The sequence below is a fragment of the Galeopterus variegatus genome, unplaced genomic scaffold, assembly GCF_000696425.1.
Source record: "Galeopterus variegatus unplaced genomic scaffold, G_variegatus-3.0.2 Scaffold501, whole genome shotgun sequence".
NCBI classification, from domain to species: Eukaryota; Metazoa; Chordata; class Mammalia; order Dermoptera; family Cynocephalidae; genus Galeopterus; species Galeopterus variegatus.
This window is the reverse complement of record NW_007726612.1, coordinates 243,877-265,710: the sequence shown is the minus strand read 5'-3', so window position 1 is coordinate 265,710 and position 21,834 is coordinate 243,877. Positions and strand designations below refer to the sequence as shown.

General features: G+C 33.5%; 1 protein-coding gene across 1 annotated transcript in view; it reads left to right on the top strand.

The window, feature by feature from the left end:
• The window catches only part of CDH7 (cadherin 7, type 2), a 90,859-nt gene extending 70,220 nt beyond the window's left edge, over positions 1–20,639 (top strand). The window contains exons 6-8 of the mRNA XM_008569455.1: positions 847–1,034; positions 20,224–20,477; positions 20,572–20,639. Of these exons, the coding sequence (XP_008567677.1) occupies positions 847–1,034; positions 20,224–20,477; positions 20,572–20,578 (449 nt within the window). The 3' untranslated portion in view covers positions 20,579–20,639. The remainder of the gene's footprint in view (positions 1–846; positions 1,035–20,223; positions 20,478–20,571) is intronic.
• The last annotated feature ends 1,195 nt before the right edge of the window (positions 20,640–21,834 follow it).

Here is a 21,834-nt window from a genome sequence, read left to right as displayed (position 1 = left end):
ATTTTCTAGTTTCTGAGTTCATGTACTTTATCTGTTGTTTTTTTTTTTTAGTTGAGGGATGGTAAAGAGGAGAAATCACAGAAGTTAAACAAAATTAAACTTTTTTGGTCTTTTTTGCTTCTGTTTCTTCCTATTCAAATGATATTGCCTATGATCTTGTACCATTGTGTCCCAAAGCAGTTCTACATACAACTCACAAAAAATAATTCTTATCCTTGGTAAATTTGTGAGCTAAAAGAAGACTAATATTGTCTTTCAGAGACTTTCTTGTCCAGTTTTCTGAAACTTTCCTAATAAATTTCCTAGGTAAATTCCAACATTAAGTTATCAGATATATTTAGGCTTGTATTTGCTCATTTGAAGCCCAAGCTGTTCTATTTCTATTTCTTAATATTTATATTATATGATAACAATTATTCTACTTAATATAATTAATTAATATTAATTTATTATAATTAATTATAACATATAATTAATTATTAAATATGAATAATTAAATATAATTAGTATAATATAATATAATGTATTTACAATTATTTTAAATTTATTTTAATTATTAAAGGTAGCATATTTCTTACCACTACAAATATAAAAATGGAGATGTGTCTCTTGCCTTTCCTCAAGCCATCTGTTTCTGCTATACCATAGTAATCATTATCTAACTGTCCCCATAAAATTTCTTGAGGCTATATGAAACTTGTCACTTGTCTCATACTGCCTTAGAATCTTCTTTATTGAAAAATAAAAACAAATCAAGCAAAGATGATGTAAAAGAACCAAACAGTTAAAATTTTATTTGTCACCCTGATGTAAGGCTTTGTTCATTTCTTCTTTTGAATTTCACAGGGTCTTACCAATACAATGTCCCAGAATCATTGCCTGTAGCCTCGGTTGTAGCCAGAATTAAAGCTGCCGATGCAGATATTGGAGCTAATGCTGAAATGGAATACAAAATTGTGGATGGTGATGGATTAGGGATTTTTAGGATTTCTGTTGACAAGGATACACAGGAAGGAATCATTACTATCCAGAAGGTAACTTTTTTGTTTTTATTTGTATCTTCTGTGAGGGCGACATCACAGATTACTGAGAAGTCATGTCTGCTTTGATGGAAGAATGAACTAGAAAACTGAGTGGCTATTTGGAGCCATTTTTATTTTAATTTTAGTAAGATGAGCTATGCATTTATTTTTAGGTGTCAGAATCTTAGTGAATGTTGAATGACATTTGTAATAACACCCCATCAATTCTATTCTCTGAGTAAACCCTTAGACCTTATATTTGGCACTGTAACAATAAGGCACACTGGTAAATGTGCTGTTTTAAATGACTTACTTGGAGAGATGAACGTTTTATCTTTCTTGACAATTCCACTAGTAAAACCCTAAACTCAACCAAAAGGCTTTGTATGGAAACTAGATAGACACTATTATTTTCTCCATACATGGAAATAATACAGATAAAATGGGAAGTAGAAATCAAAATGTTAAAGACTTACTAAATTACAAATGATTCCTTGCTAAAATTTATAGAAACTGTAGGACTTGAAGAATTTGTAAAAAAAGAGCATGGAAAGTTGTGAAGATTATCATAATCTCTTAAATAAAAGTACAAAGGAGATAGAAAGCCAGTACAATCCAAACTGAAGATTATTTGCCATGGTATGTTTAAATTAGCTCCTAACACTGATTAGATAATGGGGGAAAATGGACTCTTTATTCCCTCTTCTGTGTAGAAGATTTTCAGGGTCTTTCAGAAATGTTCAATTAAAAAAAGAAGGCAAAAGGTATTATTCCAGAATACAGTCTGACCTCAAATATTTGAAACATTAAAAATATATAAAAATCCCCACTCTCCCAAGGTACTGGGATTTTTTTGCCAGTCTGACAATCCAGGTGTATAACTCTGTAATTAACACTCCTCAATAATTAACACATATCAATAAAGAAAGTTACATTTTTGTTGTTAGAGGAAAACATATGTTTGATTTTAGGCCAATGGGCAAACAGTTCTGCAATTATTTCCAGTGGACAGCTGCTGTTTTAACTCAGCTGGTAACAATCTGTGTACCGAAATTTTAATAACTAGGATAGGCCAACTGTTGGTAAAATATTTTGTTTTGTTGTTTAAAATAAAAGGAAAGCAGTAAGGTTCAATGCTGTTCAAAGATTTAAAACATTCATGTGAAATCAATCTGCTCATTTTCAATAATTTGTTAATATTTAATATTTTTATTGAACACATACATATATTTTATATATTATAATGGAGATAGCATGCTTCACTGAAAAAAATGTTTTATATGATATATTTGATTCAGTAATAGAAAAATAAATTTTTATCATCAATTCCTAAATATTATCTCTAAAAGTTTTAGAAAATTAATTGTTAGAAAGGAAACCAAAAAAATTGATGAAAAAATGTTTAAAAGCATAAAACTCATGAAAAAATTAGGAGAAATTTAATCCTAAGTTATAACAACAGAAAAACAACACAAATAATTATTGTTGTTGTTATAGGTAGTGATAAATATCTGCCAGCCTTTGTTTTGAGTAGTGGAAAAGGCTTTATGTTATTTGATTTCCTCAATCTCATGAAAGTAGTATTACTATAATGAAAATATAGAAACATTGTAAAATGTCTGACAGTGAAATAAATGTTTAAATAATTTACACTATTGCCATATATTTTTTTTTTTTTGTCTTTTGTCTTTTTCCGTGTCCGGCAACGGATCACAACCCTCAGTGTTGCCCCCGTACCGGACTGGGGACCGGCAACGGGATTGCAACCCTTGGTGTCGCTCCCGCGCCTCGCTCAGCCAGTGAGCGGGAACCGGTCTGTATGTGGGATCCGAACCCTCGGGCCGGCCCCACTATTGCCATATTAAGGAATCTTTTCACATCACTGAAATGATGTAATGATGTTGTCTTAGCATATTAATATGGGAAATGCTTCCATTAAACATTATGCAGAAAACATAGTATCCAAAATTTTGCAAACTCTGTGGTTCAAATTTTATGGAAATTGCATTTATACAGAATAAAAGATTGTAAGAAAAATGTCAAAATATTAATACATATCTGGGTATTACCTTTGCTGGTTTTCAATAATGCATAAGATGCATTTGTTATTGTTATGGTTAAAATGTCATCAAATATATAAAAGTGTTATTAAAAAACCAAATCTAAATATGTCTCATTAATACCACTTTACAATCTACTTTGATTGACATTGGGAACGGAAAGTCTTATTTAAATGCAGAAATAAGTCACAGAGATATCATTCAGTGAGCTCAAATTTAGGGTATTGTTGAAGTGCTTTTTAGTATTAAAAAAGGCATTGTCCCTTGTGTAATAAATTGATTCAAAAACATTCCAAATATTATAAACATTTTTACTAATGGAATTTTATTTTTGATACCAGAAATTCCCTACCCATGCACAGCAATCTAAATGGTGCTTTGCAACTAATAAATACTCAATCATTGGTTATTAAAAATTCATCCATCATTCTATAAATTCACTAAATATTTTAATAATTTCTTTTGCTGAACATAAAATCAAAACTGTGCTATTTTCAGTTGAGGTTCTTGGCAACTAAAAATTAATTTTATTTTCTCCAGTGGATTCTAATGTAGGAATACTCTGTAATTGCTGTTCTTTGTTTTGTTACATAATGTCAATTATTGTTTTGGAATAATTAAGCACACACAGTGTATAGGAACATCTTAAGAAACGATGCTGGAAAATTTCATAATTTTACTGCTGTGGCATAAATATCCAATAAAAATTTTATGTTTAATAAAGTCATTCTTGTTCATTCTGAACTGCTAAAGGGAATAAATAACCAAATTGACCATCACTCTACCAAGGCTCAAAAAATTACACTTAGGTTAAATGCAGGCATGTTAAAGACATCCCCAGAAACCTCAGGTGTTGAACGGTAGGATAACTTTCTATATCATTCTGAGCCTAGTAAAACACACTGTTTATTCAAATAATAATTAAAAAATTAGTAATGGTTTAATACCTTTTATGATGGTTGCTCAAACTTGCTTTAACTTTCCTAATGTGGAAGACAGATCTGATTTTTAAGATTTCTCTTGATGCGCAGAATATATTGACCACATTGCGGCAGAACCATTAGATTCTGAAAGCAAAATAATCTACAACAGATAACATGAGCTTACGCAGTATAGTTCTGCCAAATTTTGATGATCCTTAACTCATCATAGTAGGATGCATGTGTGTTAAGACAGGATATCTGAAACTTTGCTATTTGAAAAAGGTAAAATAAAATAAAAAACCTATGATGCTTATAAAGTACAGATAATATCTGCATGGAAATAAGTGGAAATAAAATATCAGTTTTATTCATGCTAAAAATCCTTAGTGTTAGCAAATGTCACTTCACACTTTCTTCCCACCCTCCTTCTTCTCCATGTAGTACTCTTTTTTCCCCTCTTTTTTTAGCTATTTGGAAATATTTATTTTTAATTTTTTATTGGTTATGAATATCCATGAGATACAAAGCTGATTGTCACCCCTCGTGCCCAAGATGTGAAGGCCACATCCATACTGGCAGCATGCACCTTACCACAAGTTGTGTTTGTACCCCATGTCCCCAACCCAATTATCCCCAACCTCCCTCTCCTCCTTCCCCCCGACTCCACTTTGTATTCCTAGGTATGTTCTCTGCCTCTGCAAGTCCAATGCACCACTGTGGTCTTTCTTTCCTTCCTTCTTTCTCTCTTAGCTCACACTTATGAGTGAGTACATGTGGTATTTATCCCTCTGTGCTTATAGTTCTGAGTAAATATTAGATACTGAGGCAATTACCTGGTATATATCAGCCTACTTTTTATTTCCAAAGCTCCCTCTACCCCCAAACTCATTTTTAAAAATTGTAATTTTTTATTCTCTGCTTATATGTCACCATGCCTAAGCAATCCAACTCAGAAATCTCACCCATATAGAAGCAAACAAATATAAATAGGTAATTTCTGTAAGAGCTGATTAAAAATAGTAGAAATGATGCATTCACTGTTCTTGCAATATAAGCTTGGTGATTGCAGAGGTTTTTCTTTCACTTGCCAAAACCGTTTATAGTATTATATTTTCATCTAGTTTTTAGTTGAAAAACTAGTATTAATCCATAGTTTTTCATTCTCAAGTATTTTTAATTTATTAAAAAATGTAATTCACAGTTTCTATGCAGATACTATGCCTTGCGCTGTACTAAGTCTTGCTTGTCCTGTTTAAAATCTCAAATGAAGCTCATATTACAATTCCTTATATGGAATTCGGAGTACTACTAGACCCATAGAATCATTCAGACTGATATTTGCTAGACACACATTCCACATTCCCCACTTGCTTTCAGAGATACAGAGTAGACACAAACTATTTTTAATTCCTGGAAGCAACACTCTTCCAAGTCTGGAATACAGCTCTCATTCTTCCTTTTTTAAACTAACCAGGTAAACAGAGGAAGCAAAATTGTCTGTGCAAATAAGTTTTTTTTTTTTTCTTTTCAAGGAAGGGAGTGTGTGTGTGTGTGTGTGTGTGTGTGTGTGTGTGTGTGTGTGTGTGTGTGTGTGTGTGTGTGTCCCTTCAATGGTGGGAGCAAGTCTAATGTCATATAGATGTTTTGGTTTCATAAATACCATGATTAGTTTTCATAGATTTATCTGTGGCCACAGGATTTGGGTAAATATCCAAGGCTCTGTAGAAGCATCCAAGACAGCTCAGGCCCCATCTGCCAGCCAACCGGTCAGTCCACCCGAGGCTCTCAGCATTTGCATATGGTCTTGGGAAGGAGTTGAATGGTGGATGCATAACACTGTACCTCAGGGAGACAAGGGAAAGGCATGCTTTTTCACAGAGGTAGCCACCACTGCAAAGACTTCACTGTATGAAATAATATGTCAGGTTCAGGGAACCAGAGCTAGGACAATTTTACTGGAGAATAACGTGGAAGGAAATGTGATCACCAGATGAGGCGATGTAAGTGCCAGGACTACTGAAGCCTCCTTCACAAGGCTGCTGTTAGTAAATAGGAACATAAATGCCCAGAGCTTCGAAAATAAAAATGGATTACGAATAATAAATGTTATAAAGTATTTTAGGTGCAGCTTCAATAAAAAAGACTAACAACAGAAAATGAAAATATTTGCTAATTTCTCTTGAACCCTTATTCTTGGAACTGTCTATGATAATTCTAATTAATTTCAAGCATTTCACTTCTTTGCAAAGGACTGTATTATAATGGTTATCAATGTTTATTTTAAAGGTTGTCATTTTACTGGTCACAGTTTAATAGCACATATTTTCTTTCTTTCCTCCTCCTCCTCCTTCTTCTTCTTTTATTTATTATTATTTTTTGTTTGTATAAAGGCATCAAGTCATTTTTAGTTTATTTTCTTGGCCCTTCCTGATCCATAATAGCTCTTGACTATATGTTTCCTCTTCCCTTTGGCATTATCCTAAATGTGGTTATCATTGCTTCACTCCTAAGTTATTTTATAGCTCCTTCGCTCACAGCTTGCTTCTAGCTTTTCGTTCCTTAAATCTATTTTTTTTTTTTAAGAAATTGCTGTTCAAAACTCAACACTTTGTTTTTATTATTCCAAATGGTTTTAAAAGTATCTACCTTAACCTAAGGGAATAAGAGAGTCATGCAACCAATTGAAAGCAATCAGTAAAATAATTATTATAGAAAAAGAGATTATATATATAGAAATTCTAAAATAATTTATTGAAAATTTGTTAACATTAATAAGAACTTTTATTAATGAGAGCTATAAAAGTAAGTTAAAAATCAATAGCTTTATTACATTCACTTCATGAGAACATTTATGGAGCTTCTAGCCTTAAATCTAATCATAGAAGCTGTAAGCCACTAAAAGTTGCATAAGGACTATCCATCCCTCTCTTTCACATTCCTATGGCCCCTCGTCTTAAAGCATGTGGTCTGCAGGCCTAACAAAGGCAGACTTTAACCCCAAATCCAAGGATCTTTCCGTCATGAAGCCAGCAGTATCTCTATTCTCAATTTCAGGAGTCTTTGCTTACATTTTTGCAACTAAAGTTTCTTTACAGTGGTTTTCTCACAATGAAATCCTTAAAATTTTATCAGTCTGAACTACAAGTGTTTGTGGCCTTAAAAGGATGGGAATTGATTTTCAATTCTACGTACAAAATTTCAGTAAACTTGGGGCCCACATTACACCCTAGATACAACATTTCCAGAGATCCTTAACAGTGAGTGGAGTCTGCAAAACAACGTATGAGTCCCCTGATTTCAGTATTCTTCATTTACCGGAAAGGACTATAATAGTCTGTGAAGTTTGGAATGGATTTTTGAATTCGAGTCACAGGAACATTCCAACTAAAACCAAGAAATTCTGAAAGAAGACAAAATGAGGCCTCCTTTCATTATGTCCAGAATATTTTTAAATTCTCACTAAGATAAGCAATAGAGTGCTATGGGCAGTCTGCCAAAATGAATCATTTGTTGGTACATCTTCTAGATTCTCCTAGATATAGAAAAATACCATCAGACATTGCTAGGAGATTGACAACATTTTTTTGTTAAAGACATAAATTTATTTGTTCTGATGGTTCCAAATATCTAAATGTTACTTTGCATTTGAATGATAGTGTTCCAATGTCCTTTCATTTTATTTATTTATTTATTTTATTTTTTTGTCTTTTTTTCATGACCGGTAAGGGAATCGCAACCCTTGGCTTGGTGTTGTCCGCACTGCACTCAGCCAGTGAGCGCACCGGCCATCCCTATATAGGATCCAAACCAGTGGCAGGAGCACCACTGCGCTCCCAGCGCCGCACTCTCCCGAGTGCGCCACGGGGCCAGCCCCCAATGTCCTTTTAAATAGAGTCATTTCCACTGGAATTAGATGGGTTGATAATCACCCAAACTTATTTTCTATCTAGTTTATAGTATTATAAAACTTTAGTTCACATCCTTTTTATAAACAATGTACATACCATCATAGTTACAATGAGATTTATTCTGATTTGAGCAAATTATTATCATATTATGAAACATTTATCTGTGCTACACTCGACATAGAATAAACTTAGAAGTGAGGAACGAATAAAAGAAAAAGAATGTTTTTTTTAAAGATATGTTCAAATAAGAAAAATTAAGCAGAGAATTGTGAAAGACTACTTTCAATTATGCTGTTACTGTTCCAATGTCTTATGCAGAAAATGTTTATTAATATGACCAAATGTGCAGAATACACAGGTTTAAAGATTTATGTAGATGTTGTCATAGAGATTATTTTAATGATTTAACCACCCCTTTCTATGCATTAAGAATAAGCATGATTGTATTGTTTAAATATATAAAAAATGATGAAACTGCAGTCTCAAACAGTTAGGCAATGTATATAGGCTATTTCTTGTTGATTTATGAATGCTTCTGTGATAGCCTTTATCACCAATTACAGAGCTTCAAAATACACAAAGTGTAAACACCAAGTTTGTCCCATGGGAGTGAAAACTATGTTTTTCATTCCACCTAGAATTCTTTATTTTTATGTTTCCGTATGATAATTTACAATTTAGGAGTTTTAGTCTTTAATTTTTTCTTCGAGATATGACAATCCTTCCTCTAATGCATTTTAGTTTTCAATATAATCTCTGCTGGGATTAAGTATGGAAATTTCTTCTATAAAATGCATTACTATAGAGTTATAGTACAGTAAAAAATGCGCATTTTCAAAATGCATTTCCTCTGAAGGATAACCACAACTCTAGTCTCAGCACATGGACGGCTTGTTGAGTGGCTCACATTGTCACATTATCAAGATAACATATTTGTTTCTCTTTAAGCCAGTTCTGCTGTGCTATCTTCATAGTCTCCTTATATCTATACTCTAGAAAAGGCTAAATGCAGTCAAAATAACAGATCATTGTTGTGGAGATATTGATAATGCTGCCTGCCTCCATTCACTGTGGGTAAAAAAGAGTTAGAATGTACAGTGTCCTTTCAACCCTCAACTCAGCTGCACAGATTTGTAATATCAGGAGTTTACTGTCTTGTGTTGAAATATATCCTTTGCATACTACTTGCAGTAATAAAGGGCTAATTCCCATAGTAAAGTGTGTATTTCAGTATTTCATATAATGTTGATATATGGTGGAGAATAACCAAACCAAAGACATTTACAATTTATTTCTTTTCTTCTCATTGAAATTTTATTTTAAATATTTTCTTCAATTAATCCTGCTGTCCAGAATGCATGTTTCTTAAAATGGAGCCAAGATATTGCTCTCAGTGACTATGAAAGGGTATAAAATTTGGATTATTTTAGTTTTAAAGGCTGAGATATTGTAAGATTGATACACTTACTCTAATTTGGTGAACTTCTGAATTTTAGGTTATATTTTTCTATTTTATTCAAGCCATTATTTCTGAGAATAAATAAGAATGTTTTCACATTATTTTAATCATTATGCATGTGTGTTTATGGATATATGCTTATTATCTGGATATTAAGGTATAAACTTATCCATGTTTGAGTAGTCTAGATTAGAGATGAATTTTGGGTTTCATACAGAAAATAAGGAATCAAGATTCTTTGAAGAAAGTTGATACTAATGTACTTGTCAACACATGATAGACCTGACCAAAAGAGACTAAGACTTTGTTCAATTAGGGGTATTTTCTGCTTTTGTTGATTTTGACAGTTACCATAGCAATGTTCTCAGAATATGTGTATGTCAAAGATATTTTCTGGTGAGTCCATCATGACATTTGTTTTGCTGGGTAAAAGTCACAGATAATGTAAAATTTTTCTTACTTCTGTCTTTTTCCATGATGCGTTGATTCATAGATCAGTTTCAATGGGTAGGATTATAAGATAGAGATATTTGAGAAATAGGTATGAGAGGATTTAGTGATTGTACAAAGAAGGTTAGATAAAGAATTTAAAGACAAAACCAATGTTTCTAGTTTGAGTAACTAGATGAATGATTATACTATTCCTTGAGAATGGGGATGTGGAGATAATCAGTATGACTTGGAACGTGTTATGTTTGAAGTATCTGCAATAGCCAGGTAAATATGCCCAGGAGGTCATAAATAAGGCTTTGAAGCTCAAGGAGGAGGTCTAGAGTATAAACCTAGGTCTAGAAGTCACAAGCACATGCATGATGATCAAGATTAAAGGGATAGGTGAGAACATACATGGAGCAGATGTGAGGGGAAGAGGACTTTAGACATTCCTCGATGAAACTGAAAAGGTTAAGTTAGCAGGACAGAGAAAGACTCATAGAAGTCAAACTGTTTCATTATTACAGGATTAAGATACTTAAAGAGGGTTTAAAAATAACTTATCAATAAAGCTAATAAACAAAAAAATTCATATTCAGATACATAAAAAAAAAGAATTGCACACAAGTTATGGATCCTGGAATCTCTGTTAGACAGAAAAGGCAGGACGTAATTGATGAAGAAAGGATTATAAGAGTCAAGGGACTGGAGATCTTAATAAGTTCAAAGGAACTCCCATGTCTAGGTCTGATCTCTCCCCTGGTATTTAATTTGGTCATTTTAAGTTTATTTTGGCTCATTTTCCTTGGATACGCTTCCATCAAATGTCAAAAACAGAAATCATCAAGTCTCATTCTCTTCCTCTCCACGATTGTATCGACTGTCCACTGCTGTGTAATAAATCACTATAAAGCCTGGTGTTTTAAAACAACAGAATTTCTTTAGCTCTTGATTTTGTGGGTCAACAATTTGGCTGGACTCAGCAGGGTAATTTTTCTGTTGGTCTTAGGTGGGCTCACACATGTATCAGAGGTCAGCTACTGGTCTGCTTGGTGGCTTTGCCTCTCTGAAGAAGGCTGTCTGTCTGCTGGGATAACAAAGGGGGCTGGACAGTTGCCTCCCAAAATTCAGCGGCTAACCTGGGCTTATTCCAAGAATGGCAAGAACAGAAACTGCATGGTCTCTTGAAGCTGATATCCAGAATTCACACAGAATCATTTCTGCCATATTGTATTCTTTAAAGCAAGACAAAGGCCAGGCTACATTCAAAAAATGAGAAGAAAAATACATGAGAAGAGACAGCTACAAAATATTGCAGACTCATGAGCTGGCCAGTTAACTCAGTTGGTTAGACCTAGCCTTAAAACGCCAAGGTCACAGTTTTGGAGCCCTGGACTGGCCAGCCACCATTAAAAAACAAAAACAAAAACAAACATATTGTGGACTCTGGGAAAGCGGGAAAGTAGAAAAATAGTATGAGTCTAAGCTCTACTCCAGAGAGAGTGAATAACCTTCATATTGCACTTACATGAAATGGCCAAGGCAAGACCGAACCTCACTTGGGTCTGCTGATTTCCACTATGGTTGCCTCTCGCCTATCAGCCTAGCTCACAAAGCAATTGTATGGATCAAGATCAGTTAATTTTTGCTCCTATTTGATGCAAATTTCCAGGAAAAGGTATACTAAGCTGTCTTTGGGTCATAATCTTAATTCAGCTTTCCAAATAATGTGTAAGACCCTAGTATAGAAGTCATTGGGTACAGTCAGTAGTGCATGCTGGGAAATATAGAACTCACCATGATAAAGGAATTGGCCTGAGCTTTAGTGTTAGCTAGGTTTTAGATGTTGGGCAGAAATGTAGACATTTGCAGGGTTTGTTTTCTATTCTATGCTTATAAAAACAAAACAGACTATAGTAGGGGGATGTGGTATACACAATAGGATCAGCCCCCCACCCGCCGCACCACAGAAATAATATCTACAGAACCTCTGAATATTTTACCTTGTGTGGCAGATGTTAAGGAGCTTGAGGTGGGGAGATTATCCTGGATCATCTGATTTAGTTCATTATAATCACAAGAGTTCTTATAAGAGGGATGGAAGATGAGTCAGAGTTAGAAAAAAGAGATAGGATAACAGAACCAAACGCTGGAGTAATGCATTTTGAAGATAAAGAAAGTCTATGAGCCAAGCATATACGCAGCCTCTAGAAAATAGAAGAATTTCCCTGAAGCCTCCAGAAGGACTAAAGCCTCACCAACACCCTGACTTTAGAATTCTTACCTTCAAAACGACAAAATAACAAATAGGTGTTTTTTAACACTAAGTGTGTGGTAATTTGTTGCCATGGAAGTATTAATACAGAAGTCAATGTGGACCATTTCTGTGGGGGTGAAAGCTGATCCAGATAACAAAACATAAGAGAGAAAGACATTCATTAACTAAGTATGGATAAGAATCTGGGTAGGCTGAGCCAGGCATTCTGTTCTCAATTTAAACTAACAGATGATAGTGGACATTCTGGTGATAACAACAGAATTTTTCTCAATTTTCTCAATTTTTCTCTCTCTTGAACTCACATCTCCAATTCAGACTGCTTGTTTTCTGCAAGAACTTACCCCACTTTCTTCCTTCATCATCATCCTGGCATTCCCTTCTACTCTTTTTGTTTTAGATTATTGGATTATCTGCTTTATGCTTCCAATTTATTCTGATTTTTTAAAAAATAATCTGTGGGAACACAGATGCTGGAATCATACTTCCAAGGTTACTACCTGTGTGATTATGCACAAGTAACTCAAACTCTCCTTGACTCCACGGCCATCTGTATAAAAGATCTGTCAAAACCTGTATTGTAAGTTCTTGTAAGAATTAATGAGTTGTGAGCAGTTAATGAGTTAATATTGTAAAACTCCTAGAACAATAACCTACACATAGTAAGGACTATAAGAATATTTATTGTTAATGGAAAATATATTTAGCAGTTTATGATGCTACCTTTTTGTAGGTAAGTCCAACTAAGAATCTGAAATTTGCCGTGCATCTAGTTGGTAGTCATAGATTTAGAAAAGAAAATTATTGCAAAATGGAGATAGCATGTTATGATATCCACTTGCATTTTATTTAAATACTCAGGGCTCATTGTTAAAATATTAATTTAAGTACGTATCAAAGTCAGAGGAAATATGTAGCTAGATGATAGAAATAGTAATTCCTGATATTTATATCCTTATTTTGTCCCTAATATCTTGACATAATTTAATGTTTTAGGTTTAAAACATTTCTGCAATTATTTTATTCATATACCTTTGTCCCAATTTACCTATAGAGCACCAGGTACTTTCTATGTAATGGTAATAATCTGTTTGCAAAATGTGAATGTTTGCTCATGTAGTGTCCCGATAATCAGCTGTGTTAAAGCAGAATTTTTAAAAAGTCAAAATAATGAATCTCACAGAAATGTAAATGAACATGGAAACACCCAGTAATATTGCTTATTCTAAATTTTCTTAAAATCATTTTGCTGTTGTTCAGGACATGCATTTGGCCCTAGATGCTTTTGTTCCTTCATTCAATAATCAGTGAATCTCTATTATATTCAAGACAGTTGTTACCTACTTTAGATATGTAAGATAAATAATTTCAGAGTCCTGACATAAGAATTTCAAAGTCTTGTGCATTGAGACAGATATAAAAGGGTCAGTCCCTTGCAGAGGACACACACGGGGGTGGCAAAACCTTCACAGCTTTTCTCCCCCTTATCCCACAGACCTCTGTGAGTGTATCAACAGGGTGCATCCCAATAGAATCATAGGATTTGTTTTTCACATATTATCTTTCCCTTATCTTCTTCTCTATTAAAAAATGTCTTGCTGAAATCTGGATATAGGTTGCATTATTCACAGAAATTTCAAGACAAATAAAGCCCTCTTGTATCTACTAAAATCACTTGCAGCTGTCAAAACAAAAAAGGCACCAAAATTAAACAGGTAAGAAAGACTTTATTCAAGGCTACTGCAATAAGGAAGAGAGACCAGACTCAGTCTAAACTCAGCTCTGCTAAAAGAAAGGGAAAGAGAGTTTTTGAAAGCTGTTAAGTGAGAAGGGGTGGAAAGGACAGGGAGAGGGAATCACAGGCCATCTATGTTTGATAACTGGCTTTACTCAAAAAGGAAGTAAATTTTCTTCTGTTTTCATGACAGGAGATAGTTTTACAACTTGGATCAAGGTGTCTGCTGAAGTTGGGCTCCTGTCCTCCCACAGAAATTGAGAACTAAGGCTGTATCTTCCTTTATGGTTATATTTCAGGAATATATAACCTGCTTCTGGGACCTTGGGGAAGACATTCCTGGGTTGTAAAAATTGAAAGAGGCTTTTAAAAAGATTTACATCTCAAAGGGACAGAGAAAGGATTCACATTTCCAAGTTATCTAAATACTCCAAGAAAAGGGAGGTGAGGGGCCTAGAGTCAGGAAGAAACCTGTCTAAAGTTTAATCAATGTGGTTTCAATTTGCATTTCCCTGATGCCTAGTGATATTGAGCATTTTTCATGTACCTGTTGGCTATTTGTATGTCTCCTTTGAAAAATATCTATTCAGCTGCTTTGCCTATTTTGTAATTGAGTTATTTGTTTTCTTACTGTGCAGTTGCTTGAGTTCCTTGTATGTTATGGATATTAATCCCTTGTCAGTAACCAATAAAAAAAAATGTACTATGCTAGTAAGTAAATAAATAAATAAATAAATTTTAGTCAAGCTGAAAGGAACATTAAGGCCTGTTTGGTCACAACCCAGGGAAAGAAGAAAATAAAGACTATAGTGCAGTTGTGTATAATAAAGAGGGCGTGTTTAGTTTTGGCAAGTACTTGGTGAATAACTTTAGAACTTTAGAATATAATTGTATTTAAATGTATAGAATTATTCTTGGTGAAATACCTTATCCAAGGTGGTAGGTGACTTTCAAGGTTCTGCATAGTATACTTATTTAGAATAAAATTATCTAAAGGGAAAGTCATAATTGAGAGTTATTTTTCCACAGGCATAATTTCATTTAAGCTCATTTACTTAGGGAAAAAAATTAAGATTTATATTCATTTGATCAAGAAGTAGGGAGGACATTGAAAGCTACAGAATATGCTTTGATCTAAAAGACAGATGGAATTTCCAGAGCAAGAAATGCTTCTAAAGATGACAGTCATAGAATTATTGTACAAAATCAACATTAATCATAAGACATTAAATACATAGACATGCACATGCACACATGCACACTAACCAGACCAGATGGTACCATGCTATAGATAGAACAGAATGGAGAATTTCCAGAAGGATTTAACTCAGTTCACTTTCTGAAACATCAACAACATCACTGGCCAAAGGTGCAAGGTCTAAAAGGAGGGCGCTGAGTTTAACCAGAGCATATCTGGCTGTATACCAGCAGCCAAGCTGTGTGTAAAAAGAAAAATGCAGTGCAAGGATTTTATTAAATGAATTTAAGATTCTATTTTAACTTAGGTTTTAGCATGGAAAAGCTAAAACTAACGGGGGAAACTATTGAGCACTATTTGTTATAGTTATTTTTTTTAATTCAATAATAAATATCATAAACTAAGTTTTCCAAAGACACAGACCTAGGTGCCAGAGAGGAAACAGATGAGAAAGCATGGTCTCTACTTTCCACTTGCTCACAATCTAGCAGGTAATAACGGTACTAATACTAACAGCATAATAGTAATACAGCAAAGATTTATACAGTGATTATTCGGTGTCAGTCTCTGTTCCAGGTTCTGTACATTTCTAAATAACTTACAACAACCCTGTCAGTTTGGTGAGTAGGCAAGTATATAGTCATGATAATGTCACACAAGGATAAGGCACTGATTGCTCCTAGAGATTGAAGAATGCCTGTTTGTTAGAGCAGAAAGGGAACGGGATGTGCAGGACCATGAGTTTGCATAACGTCTTTGCCCCTTAAACATGTACTTTGGAGCTCTTTGCTATTTAGTTTTTACATCAGTTAATAATACTGTCACTCTGTTAAGGCTGCTATAACAAAAATACCACAGACTTGGTGTTTAAACAACAAGCATTTATTTCTCACAATTCTGGAGGCTGGGAAGTCCAAACTCAAGGCAAATTCAGTTTATGGTGAGGGACTTCTTCCTGGTTCATAGACAGCTGTCTGCTCACTTTATCTTCATGTTGCAGAAGGGTTGAGGGAGCTCTCTGGGGTCTTACTTATGAGGGTATTGATACCATTTATGAGGGCATCACCCTCAAAATCTGATCATGTCCAAAAGGCCTCATCTTCTAATACTGTCACCTTGGGGATTAGGATTTCAACATATGAATTTTGGGGAAAACACAATTATTCAGTCAAAAACAAATATTTATCTTGTATTTTTAAAAATGCATATTAAAGATATGTATAAAACTCCTTGTTCATTGTTAGCTTTCAATATAAAGAAGTTTTATTGCTTACATAAGGGGATTATGGAAACACTCATAATGAAGGTGGTGGTCTCTAAAAGATTTCAATAAGAAGAATGACAGAAAAAGTTATATGACAAAGAAGGAGCAGCAGATGATATGTGCTGGAAGCAATAAAATGTGCTGTTTATAGTGAATAATTAATTTAATTGTAGTAAAAGGGGCAGGAAGAAAAGGGATGAGCATTTAGTCTGGAAAAATATTGTAGATGCTGATCATAAAAGTCATAAGTATGAGCTTATCATTTTGGTCTCCTTAGATCAGAACAACTGCCTGCCTGTTTTTGTCCAGCCCATGAGCTAAAGATAGTTTTATATATATATTTTTTTCCTTTTTTGTTTTGTTTTGTTTTTGTTTTGTTTTGTTTTGTTTTGTTTTGTTTTGTTTTGTTTTGTTTTGTTTGCTTCTGGCTGGTAGGGATCCGAACCTCTAACACCTTTAACAACATGCTCTGACCAACTGAGCCAAATGGCCAGCCTTATATTTTTAAATGATTGAAAAAAAAAAATCAAAGGAGAAAGAATGTGTTGTGACATGTGAAAGTTATACAGAATTTAAATCTCAGGGTTTATAAATGAAGTATTACTGGCATTAGGCACACTCATTCATTTACATGTGGCAGAGAACATATGGCTGCAAAGCCTGGTATTTACTACCTGGCCCTGTATGGAAAAGGTTTTCAGACCCTTGCCTTAGATATAATTTTTTTTTGATCCTAAATTTCATCATTCTTCATGAAAAACAATTTAAAGAACCTTATTTCATAGTTTGGGAACTAATATATCAAACAAGCTGCTTCTCTCTTTCAGTGTCTCTGATACAGATGTCACTTAAAGATCAAAAAGCAGCACCTAGAGGTGCTGGAATGGCTCTATGGCGTCAATAGTTTGGGTCTGTGTGGGTCATATTTTATTTTAAAGTCTTCTTAATCCTACTTATTGCTTGATATTGTAGGTTATAGCATGAGCAGTGTTTTAGTTAAATTTCCACATATGTGTAGTCTCCAATTGTAGCTTCGAACATCGAAGAGAATATTTAGACATTACTTTTATTTTCTTCCGTTTGCTTCTCCAGTGTCTTTTCTCAATTGTTATTTTAATTTTTTTCAACTATACTTCTTATAATTAAATCTAATAGTTGTGGAATGTATTGCTTATATAGAAATCAATAATGAGAAAGAAAAACAGAAATTAAAATTCTATTGCAGAAATGTTTTCTTCAATTTGTTTAACAATCCTATTCATTACCCTACTCTCCTTTGAAAACTAGACCTCTGGCTTATCCTGATATGCTCTGAAAATCATTTTTTGTAGCAATTCCTTTTGTCTGTAATCTTGATTCATAGCCTTTCATATGAATTCTTTTATTGCTCTCTTTTCATAATAGCTCTTAGGCAACCAATCATCATGAATAATACTGGGTTTCTTCATGACTTTGTAGCATCCAGATGTCTGTAGCTCATGTTGCTGCCTTTTAGACACATTTGAAAAATAAAAAAGGTGCTATAAAATAATTGCATTTATTTCTGCAGCAAGTTTTAAATTATTCTTCCATAAGCGAGACAAACTTTTACTTGAATACAGAAATATTTACTATCCCTTTTGGTAATGTTGAAAACCTGAAGGAGTAAAGGTTGCTGTAGTTTTGCATTGATCTGAAAGGAGATGGCAAACAGGAATTTTAACACATTCTATTGTATATAGGCACCTAATATTTGAATATAAGGTTTCTCTTACAGTTACTCATTTTTATATGAAGTATAAGAGCAAACTGAGAAGGTTATTATTCAAAATGTTTATGAGTGTGTTTAGGTTTTTCAGTACTTGCTTTTAGGTAGATAAGGATGCTTTGCTTTATTCTTAGCTCTCAAGTTAAATGTTGAATTTCATGTATAGGCCCAAGACAATTTTAGTGACTAGGGCAGATTTCTTAAAAGAAGATTTGCATCAAAATTACCGGATGAACCTTTTAAAAATAAATATGCTTGTGCCTCATCTTGGATCTGCTGAATCAAAATCCTCTTGGAAGGGGCCAGGTGAGTACTAGTAAGTTCCCCTGTTGGTTCTGATTCTCACCTTTGGTTGAGAACCATTGGGCTAGACCTAGTCTTAGACAAAAAATAAACAAAAAAAGCCACTTCGTAAAAATATCATTAAACTTGTTAATAAGATGTTATTTATGTCATTCTTTACCATTAAAAATGCCCCAACATCTTCCCCCATTTCCCACTTTGGCCATCAGGATTCTCTGGGTCAAAGGTATACTTCAATTTTAATGTTCCTGTGGCTCAGATATTTGTGTTCTAGTTTTTAGGGTTTCTTTTTTTCTTTATAATTCAACGAGAGTTTATTGAGACTGGTGAATAAGACAGATATTAAATAAACATTTCAATAGGTTCTCTCTGATCTAGATATTGTAAACTTATTTTGTGTATTGACTTATATGTTTTCCCCTTGTATTAACTGGAGACGAGCCATGGAATCTCGTTATGTAATATTTGTATTTATGTGCAAGCACACATAAATATATAGGTATGTAATGTGTATATATATATATTTTGTGTTATGATGGTTTATGTAAAAAGTAGTGTGTATACTATTTATAACAGGTCATCAAAAAGTTCATGGGAAGATTTGTATCACCCTTTTAATTCTTTTTTTACACAAACTTTTTGAAGTACTGTTATATATACTATAATGTATATTATATGCATAGTATAGTATGTATATATATATTTTTTATCTTATACTTATATAACTACCATTTTTTAAAAATTCTGATCTACATCACATCCTTCGTGGGATGAGTTGTAATGTATTCATACCTACATATGCATACACACCTATGGCCATATACATAGTGGATAAATTCTAGATGAATTTGGACTATAGTTCTCCCTATTACATGTTAGCTCATTTTTCTTAATGTTTTTTGTTAAATACCAACAATAAAATAAGTGTGTGTTATATTTGAGAGTGTTTCTGTCAACTTCTTAACTATTTTTAACCCTTTTTGTTTTATATCATTAAATGTAAAGAATATTTGGGGATAGTTTTTTATTGGTGAGATTGAGATTGAAATTCATAAAAACTATTACTCTCTGTATCCACTGAAGAAAAGCAGCATGTTATTGTCATGAACCACTTCTACATCTTGTGTGCATAGTTCCTTTTTTCACAGAAGGTGATTCACTAGTGCAATATGTAATTATTTTCACGGCATTTTAAAGCTCTCATGTGGTTTCACTCGGTCACTATTTTTGAGGAAAATCTTAGCATGTTAGTACTCTTGGAAAATTAGATACAGAATAAAGATTCTGAAATATAACCTTTAATCATCTAATTTAAGTAAAGAGAGAGTTAGCATAGGTTGATGGAGGAATAATGAAGGCAGAAATGATGTGCTTTACTGAGAAGAATCAGCTGCTTTTTCAGACTTAACCTCAGTATGTCACTCCTGCCACTGCATTTTGAGCATCTGGGAGCTCAGGGTTCTTATGCTGTCCCTTAAATCTTTGACCTTTTAAATAATGAATTCAATGGAAAGTTATATTTTTCTTTCTTTTTACTGTGCACCCCTGGGTAGTGTGATTAAATGACATGGTTGAGGAATATTACATTGATGTCACTGTTGGAAATGATTTTTATATCTGATTAGCTGTCTTTTAAATAACATTCTAAAGATCTGCATCTGTCCATGCAATGTATGGCAGCAGAGTGAATTAAGTAACTCAAAAGCACTTACCACTGTTTATAAGCCAAAAAAGGAGCAAGGATTCTGACTGGCATTATTATTTATTATTTTTGAATGCTTATGGTAAATTTTCATGGCAGAGTCCTTTCTATGCTATTGACATTCATAAATGAAAAGGCTCTGCTTTGCTGACTATTTAATTGGTAATTTAATTTTCCTAATAACTTTCTTTATAGGAACTGGATTTTGAAGCCAAAACAAGTTACACGCTAAGGATAGAAGCTGCAAACAAAGATGCCGACCCTCGCTTTCTAAGTTTGGGGCCATTCAGTGACACGACAACCGTGAAGATAATTGTGGAAGATGTGGATGAGCCCCCTGTGTTTTCTTCACCCTTGTACCCCATGGAGGTGTCAGAAGCTACCCAAGTAGGGAATATTATTGGCACTGTAGTGGCCCATGATCCGGATTCTTCCAATAGCCCTGTAAGGTAAAAAGTTCGTCTTTCTTTTTCTAAAATTTTGTACCAATATGCCTTTTATTGACAACTCATGTTCCTACATTGTTATGCTTTTTGTTCACAGCAAATGAAACCCGTTTATATATGTATTGAGCCATAGGAGCAGAAGTAAAACAGAATGAGGACAACACAACATTTTACTTATCCAAAAACGTCACCTGATTATTTAAGGCCATCATTATGTAGCAATATTTTTAGGCATCCATTGTTATCCACAAGCCATAGCTGATGTTCCTGTTCAGCCAATTGTCCTGAATTTCTTTCAAAGCAAACTATGATGAAAAATAAAGTGATGCATATCTTAGTTGTAGGTTAAGTTCATATGTTAGGAAAATACTTGCATTAGCAATTTAAATTATGGATTCATTTTTAAGCAAGTCATTTTTCACAGTGGCTTATTTGTATGCATGTGTTTGAGTGTGTGTGCACACACACATGCATACACGTTATAAATTATCTTTATCTTTTTGAGTGAATTTTATAAATAGAATATACTTAAAAGAAAATGGGCATTGTAGTACATACTAATTTGGGTTTGTAAGACACTTAAATTTTCAATGTGAAAGTTTGATTTTGATTACAAAGTCGATAAGGTAAAAAAAATCAATGGTTGTTTTATATTCAGATATGTTCAGCTTATTAACGAACCTCAGACTTTTAGATTTAAATGATATTTGACATGGTGAATGCTTTTGACCTAACTTTTGAGCTAAGTCAGGGTATTGACTACAAAGTATCATGACAGTATCTATAACTTAGACAATAATTCTTATGAAATCAAGCTCATATGAAAAACTCATAATCTCTTTTCTTTCTATAGTAATATTATATATACTTTAATTATTACATATAATATTTTATAAATCTATATACATTTTTACAATATTATATGTAATGTCTTAAAATCATTTTAATACAATAATTTATATATATAGTAAGTGTCCTCCTTTCCTTTTTATTTTCCCTAACATTAGAACTTAGCAAAGAACTGGTATAGAATAAAAGTTATTTAAAAATTGAAGTCAGAACTCATTTTTTCCCTACTTATACAACAAATTCAGGATTCATGGGTGGCTGTACTATTTTTAATGTGGCAATAATAAACCATTTCTAAGAGTACAATCTTCTGTGCACTAAAATATCTGAGTCACAAATGTACAAGATGCAGTAAGACTCCCCTTCTTCCCTATAATATCTTGGCCTTCATTTTTCAAAATACTCCTCTTAAGCTCAGCCCCACTCACGAGTCATATTAACTTGGGCAAACTTGAATTTGGGTTTTGTTAAACATTCCATCTCTTGCTGAACCACATAAGTCTCCTGCCCT